Source organism: Myodes glareolus, chromosome 20 (assembly GCF_982192425.1).
Source record: "Myodes glareolus chromosome 20, mMyoGla1.1, whole genome shotgun sequence".
In the NCBI taxonomy this organism is placed as follows: Eukaryota; Metazoa; Chordata; class Mammalia; order Rodentia; family Cricetidae; genus Myodes; species Myodes glareolus.
Genome location: NC_142045.1, coordinates 24,453,482 through 24,460,789, shown reverse-complemented (window position 1 = coordinate 24,460,789; position 7,308 = coordinate 24,453,482). Strand labels below are relative to the sequence as shown.

Below are 7,308 nucleotides of genomic sequence, written 5' to 3'. Positions count from 1 at the left end.
CTTTGTGAGCGGAGAGTGTACAACAAGGCCCACTGTATTTAGTCAGGGTTCTCCAGAGAAACAGAACTTATAGAATGAATCTCTCTCTCCATATGTTATACACACACACACACACACACACACACACACACACACACACACAGGGGATTTATTAGAATGGCTTACATGCTGCAGTCCAGCTAATCTAACAACGGCTAGCTGAGAGCAGAAAGTCAAAGAATCCAGTAGCTTGTTCAGGCCATAAGGCTGTATGTCTCAGCTGGTCTTCATTATATGCTGGGATACCAAAGAAGGAAACTTGAATGCCAGGGAAGGAAGGAATACACGTTAGCAAGGCAAAGGCAAGCAGGCAAAGAGCCAAAGCTTCCTTCTTCTCTGTCCTTACAGAGACTTCCAGAAGAAGTTATGGCCCAGATTAAAGGGGAATTTTCCTACCTCAAGATCCAGATCAAAGGCATGCGTGCCTTCCTACCTCAAAAATGGTCCATACTAGAGGTGGCTTTACCCACCTCAAACCAAGCAAAGAAATTCCTCACAACTGTGCTCTCTGTTTCTGGAATTTCTGCTCATTTCAGATGTAGTCAGGCTGACAACCAGTTCTCCTCTTTGTCACACCATTGGTGCAATAGTATTAACAACCATGAAGAACAAATGGGTAAAATGTGATCGACTTTACACTTTATTTATTTGTTTGATTTTTTGAGACAGGTTTTCTCTGTAGCTTTGGAGCCTGTCTTGGAACTAGCTCTTGCAGACCAGGTTGATCTCGAACTCACAAAGATCCACCTGCCTGTGCCTCCCGAGTTCTGGGATTAAAGGTGTACACCACCACTGCCCGGCGACTTTCCACTTTAACAAACACATCTTCACAAGAACCTGTACAGCCAGGTGTTAAGTTGAGAATCTGTGGACTCCTTCAAGGGCCAAGCTGGAAGAAGTCAGGGCACTGGTGACTCTACTGTTCTTTCAAGGGGCCCACAGCACCTCAACAAAGTGCTCAGCCCAAAAAAGAACTATCAACTGGATATGAGTAAATGGGGATTCCCCAAAAGAACCCATGAGGTGGGTTTGGCACCACACGGTAGGGTATTTAAGAGTTCCTATCGCGTCTAGTTGAGGAAGCGCCATCCAAACAATATTATTTCCACAAGAAAAGAGCAAAGAATGGTTGGTCATGGTCGCGCGGGGTGGGGGGGGGGGCGGCATGCTCTTCCTGTCTTCAAGCGGTTTGACTGCTCTACAATCAAACACCTAGGCTGTAATCCTTGCTTTGCCACGCCCGGATGAGCTACTGAACCCCTGGGAACCTCAGTTTGTTCATCTTTAAAATGGCCTAGAAGTAATTATTATGAGGGGTAATTGAGATAGTGCATGCAAAACACTTGGCAGAATGTTGGCAGGATTCTGCCCAGCTGTATGAAATAAAGTGATTCAGAGATAATTCTCTGAAGAATTATATCAGCATAATTAAATCGAAGCAATCAGTAGCTGACCATGGCGCGGGGGGTTGGGTGGGGGGTACCCTTTCTCCACTAAATGGCAGAGCGAGCACCGTCAACGAACTGAGAGGCACAGGATATAGAACTCCCGCCGGACTCTGCTGGCTGGAACTTACCGCTGCGGACACAAACTTAAGAGTCTGGAGCAGGCCCACTCGCAAATGGGGCCAAGAACATTGCAGTAACTCGGAACCAAAAGCACGTATCTACACACTGCCCCGTTCTCCCGTTCTCCCTGCAGCGAGGACGGTTGAAGCAGAACCTAGTGGCAGAAGATAAGAAGACAGGCCACTGAGCACCGGGTTGACACAGATCCGATCCCCACCCCTCTGCACTCGGCGGCTCCCACAGCCAGTGCCGTGCGCTGACAGGTCTAGACATCTCTCCTAGCAAGGAACTAGAGAGACTCGGGACAAGTCCAGGCGTCACCTCGCATCCCTGTGCTAGTGAACCGAGCCAAGTCCTGCGACTGCCCGCCCCACCATGAAGAGCTTGGGAAGAGGCAAGCCTGGGCAGACCCATCTCTCCTGCTGCCCCGAGCTCCTGGTGGCTCATTGCTCATCCTAGCTCCCGGCAAAGATTTAAGTTAGAAACTTTAGGATTTCTTGCAGACCGAGAGCAGCAATGAACCCTAGCTGCTCCCTTTAAGAAACGGTCGTGACTGGGTTTGAAGAAATCAGACTCCCTCCAAAACACCAACAAAGGACTATATTTAGTTCGGAGCACTCCGCCTAAATTCCTTCTTTTCCCCTCTCAGCTTCAGATCCACAGGCCCAGGCAGTGGGTGGAAGGGGGCGGGGAGCAGTGGAGAAGGAACAGCTGGGCCTCCGCCTCTCCGCTCAATCTCTATAAATAACCAATCCCGAGCGGAGGCGACTTTCCAACCAATGAAGCTGTCCAAAGTGACAAAACCTCGGCAGCAGCCAATGGGAAAACATTTGGGGGTGTGAGACTCGCATTCTGAGGCCAATGAGTTGGGAGTCTGGAAGAGGTAATTTGAGCTGGCGTGTGGGTGTGCGGTGCGAAACCTTCCCACTTGCAGCCCCCAAACCTGCTCGGCCGACTGAGCATGCCCTGACTCTGGGTGCGGGAGCCGTACGTCTTCCGCTAGGCTAGATCCGCTAGCCGGGTTTTGGCTCCAGCCAAAGGGGAGGTTGCATGACCCCTCGAATCCTGCCCCGAAGGCTGCGGTGCCCCCATTAATTCCCACCCCTAGCTCCAAGTCCGAATAGGGACCCAGGAGAGTTCTTTGCAAGGAAAGCGAACACTAGGTCAAGTGGGAACACGCTCTGTGTTGTTTTCCTTGGCCTGCAAATGTCACGCAGGTGTGTGACCCGGAGAAGCGTGCACCGATTGGGGCTGGGCGACTGGTGTCTATCCGCCTTTGACAGCGCAAGGCGGTGAAAAGGTCATAGCCAGCAACTGCCCGATGCGCCCACGAGAGGCTCGCAGAGCCCCGAAAGGAGGTAGCTTCGGTCCGGAGCTTTTCTACCCACAGGCACAGGCAGGCTTGCCCGGTTCCAAGCTTCGCGCCGCCACGCCCAGTCCCGGTTCGCCACACCCTCTAGCCACGCCTCCTCCCGACGCCGCGGAAAAGCCGGAGCGGAGCTCGGGCGGGGCGCCGCCGGCGGCTCACTGGGCATGCTCGGCGGGGCGGGGGAGGGCCGGACTGCGCGCGGCGAGTAGGAAGCCCTCGCCCAGCGGAGGCTGCGGGAGAGAGAGAGCGAGCGATGGGCCGCGGAACTGGGCGCACGTTCCGCGGGGACACATGCCACGCGTGTCCCAGCCGGACGCTCAATTAGCATCCGCCTCTGCAGCCAGCAGCTACCGCCTCCCGGCTCTCTCGGGCTGTGGTGGAGAGGAGCTCCAGCGGTTGCCTTGCTCCGGCTGCGCGCATTGTCCTCAGGGTCCTCTTGCCAGGGCTACTGCGGGGCCCGGGACCCTCGCCCCAGGGACGCGCCCCCGCCACCGGTCGACCCGGCGCGGGGCTCTGCTAGCCGATCGGTGAGCCCGCGCTCCCGGGCCACTCTCGCCGGGGCTTTTCCTGCGGAACGGAGGAAGAAAAGAAGTCTACCCGCCCAGCCCAGTCTTCCCCAGCGCGCAGCCCCGACGGGGCCGCGGCAGGCGCGACGAGGGCGCCGACGGAGCCATGAGAGAGTACAAAGTGGTGGTGCTGGGCTCGGGCGGTGTGGGCAAGTCCGCGCTCACTGTGCAGTTCGTGACAGGTTCCTTCATCGAGAAGTACGACCCGACCATCGAGGACTTCTACCGCAAGGAGATTGAGGTGGATTCGTCGCCGTCGGTGCTGGAGATCCTGGACACAGCGGGTACCGAGCAGTTCGCATCCATGCGGGACCTGTACATCAAGAATGGCCAGGGTTTCATCCTTGTCTACAGCTTGGTCAACCAGCAGAGCTTCCAGGACATCAAACCCATGCGGGACCAGATCATCCGCGTGAAGCGGTACGAGCGCGTACCTATGATCCTGGTGGGCAACAAGGTGGACCTGGAGGGCGAGCGCGAGGTCTCATACGGCGAGGGCAAGGCCCTGGCCGAGGAGTGGAGCTGCCCCTTCATGGAGACATCCGCCAAAAACAAAGCCTCAGTGGATGAGCTGTTCGCAGAGATCGTTCGGCAGATGAACTACGCTGCACAGCCCAACGGCGACGAGGGCTGTTGCTCGGCCTGCGTGATCCTGTGAGGCGCCGGCTTTTTTCTGTGCACAAAGCCAAACACACCCGATTTTCTTAATGTGATTGTCTTCTTGCTTTGAGATTGGAGACGACTTTGTATTGGCCGGGATGTCCGAGGAACCTGGCTGACTTGCGTGGCCAGCATCCCTAGCCTTCAGGGGGTGTCCGAGGGGGTGTCGGTTCCTGACCATCCAAGACCCTGATGGAAATGTGGCTTTTTTTGCAGCGTGTACGTTCCTCATTGATTTCGGTTCATGCATAATTTTTCCCGTTTAAGTAGCCATCAAGGCGCAGTATTGGCTGCTTGACACCGGCAAGCAAAAGTTTCAAGCCTGAAAAAGAAAATGGGGGTGGGGAGGTGGAGGAAGTGGAGGGGAAGAAGGAGGCGGTGGGGGAGGGTTCCCCCAAACAACTGTTCATAGTTCCAAGTTCTAAACACAAGGAAGGAGGTCTGAGAAAACCATATGAAGGAGCCAGAGGAGGGGAAGAAACTTGATTTTTTTTTCCCCCTTGTTTTCCAGGATTATTTGGAAATTAAGACCAGGGGTTCCTTTTCTGCCAGCTTGGAAGGGCAACCCAGGGACTGATTACGATTCTGAGGATGTCTATGCAAAGTTGGGTTCTTGTTACAGTGTATCCAATCTGAAGTATTGCACATGTGAACTGGGACTGTTAAACACTGATGCCAATACAGTGTGGGGGTGCCAGGAAGTGTCTGCTGGTATTTGTGGGAAAAAAAAATCTATTTTGATTACCTACTGTATCAAAGGGGAGTCTGGGGGAGAATGGTAGTATTTTTTTTTAATCAGCTGTGAAAAAAATGTTAAAAGATCTGCACATTTTTGTGTGTGCTATTATGTGTGTGTGTGCTATTGTGTGTGTGTGTGTAAGTGTAGCTTTTTGTGTGCGTGTGTGGTTGGCAGTGACAGATTTTGCTGACTAGCTTTTAAAAAATACAATACAAAGACTTCGTAAATGTGATTCAGGGCCCCCAGCACCCCTGTGTCTGCAGAGTGCCTTCAAACTCAGCTGTTCCAGCCGGTGCCAACCTGTGAATTCCCACCATATCCCAGAATCTGCTGTTCTGCTGCCCCCAAAACCACTTTAAGTATCTTCCTGAAAGAGCCAGGACAAATGGGGCCGGTTAGTCCATGAATTGCTTTGTTCATTTTTAGCTTTCTTAATGGTAAGCCCATGTCTCGAGTGTTTTTTCTCCCTTTCTTCATTTTGTTCAGATTTCAGGTTTTAGCTCCCTTTTCCGTTGCCTTGTTTTCAGAGTGTCCCTGTCATTTGTCTAAGGGTGTCCCCCAGAAGCTAAGCGCAGAATTTTGTTGTGATGTACCAAGAGAATTCTAACAGATTGTAACTTTTAATCCCACTCATCTGGTCATTGTCTCTTCCTTTGAAGACTTTTAATACAAATGTCATTTTTAAAGAAACCCCAAACTATTTGTGTTTTTGTGTTTCGTATTCAGTGATACACAGTATCCCTGGTAATGGTGTCAGGTGGAGGTGGACCGGGCCTCCCAGAGTTATTTGTCAAATGTTGAAGCTAGAATTATTTCAGTGACAAATTGGACGACAATGTTTCCAAGTTTTTATTTCAAAGTGGAGAAAATTATCAGGGCCTAGACAGGCCATCTGACTCCCCAGAGGAGGAAGTGTATTGAGTCTGTTCTGCTGACAATGAGCCATGAACTTCACTGTTATAGCAAAGGAGAGAAGCCGACTGCTAACACCCTCTTAGGTCTGGGAAAGTTACATTCATCCAGGCAAATGGGGGGGGGTGCTTTTTCTTTGTCCTGGTTTTGTTTTGTCTGTTTATGTCACGCCTCCATCAGAAGTGTTCTTAACTTCGTTTCTCACACACAGTGTGCTCAGCAGTATTTGGAGTGTATTATGCTGGCCGTTATCTCAGCCCTTCAAAGATTTCATTTGGAACCAAATCATTAGATTCAAAACAAAACAAAAAGTAATAAACCGTGTAAAGAGGATTCTTGTGCTCTCTTTAGTTTGTGGATCATATTTGACCACAAGCGTTGTTTCTCCTAACAAGTAGGAGGCAATGTGCGTTGTTACTTTTTATGTGTATTTTCCGTGGGCTCTCTAGTACAATAATCTTATCTGTAAGAAATGATAGCATAGGTTCCTGAGGCAAAGCTGAAACCTGAAGAGTATTAACCTAGGAATTTACTCTTTGACAAAGCCAAAAGAGATCACAGGTTTCTTTAAAGTGATATCAATATCTCTTGCCTTAATTTTTTTTTTTTTGCGGGGGAGGGAATGTTTTCATCCAGGTTGCATTTCGCTAGTCCAGTGGGGAGGGAGAACAGTTTTGCCTGTCTTGGCCTTTATTGATTTTCCAACTCTGACCTCATGCCTCCATGAGTATCAAACACATTCGTTTCTACGTCTAAACATTGGGACTACTCAAATTCATGTTTTTACAAGAACACATTCTTCCATTTGAATAATTGTGGCTGCTTAAGTAGATTGAAGTTGATGCAGAGCCTGAATATGTGTCAAGCCCTGTTGGAATGGGTTTTTTGTTTTTTTTTTTTTTTTAATGTGTTTGGTGACCCTCTTTTGTCATTTGGAAGGCTTTGGGCAAAAGTGTTGCCAAGTATATGGCTCATAGGAAATGCGCGTACTCCTTACAGAAAATATCAGAAGGTGGGTGGTGAAATAGGTTGCTGGTCCGCCAATCACCTCCACAGAGCATTGTGTGGAGGCCCAAAAAGAGGACAGGTTTTTGTTTTCTTATTTTAAACAAAACAAAACAAAAACATGTTTCTACTGAGTACTGTAAAATAAATGCTTTTGGATTGTAAAATTAAAGCTGCTGCAGGAAAATGAAGGTCTGAGTTGTTTGGCTTTCGCCTGTTATATTCATGGCAAAATAGAAATTTGGAGGTTTTTTTTTTTTTTCTTTCTGGAAGAAACGTTGAAGAACCTCATCTAGGGTGGTGTGGAGACAAAAACATTTGTTTCAGTGAGAAAGCAGAGCTGGTTTAACTGCTTAAGGAAGTGAGTCAGGGAGGGTGGGGTTTGTTGTAATGTAATCACCTGTCAAAACAAATTGGGGGGGAGGTGCTTCCTTAGGGAGTGAGAAATCC

General features: G+C 49.9%; 1 protein-coding gene across 1 annotated transcript; it reads left to right on the top strand.

The window, feature by feature from the left end:
* The first annotated feature begins 3,648 nt into the window (after positions 1–3,648).
* Rap2b (RAP2B, member of RAS oncogene family) lies at positions 3,649–7,049 on the top strand. Its single transcript, XM_048424542.3, has one exon. The coding sequence runs from the start codon at positions 3,649–3,651 to the stop codon at positions 4,198–4,200; it is 552 nt and encodes a 183-aa protein (XP_048280499.1). The 3' UTR covers positions 4,201–7,049.
* The last annotated feature ends 259 nt before the right edge of the window (positions 7,050–7,308 follow it).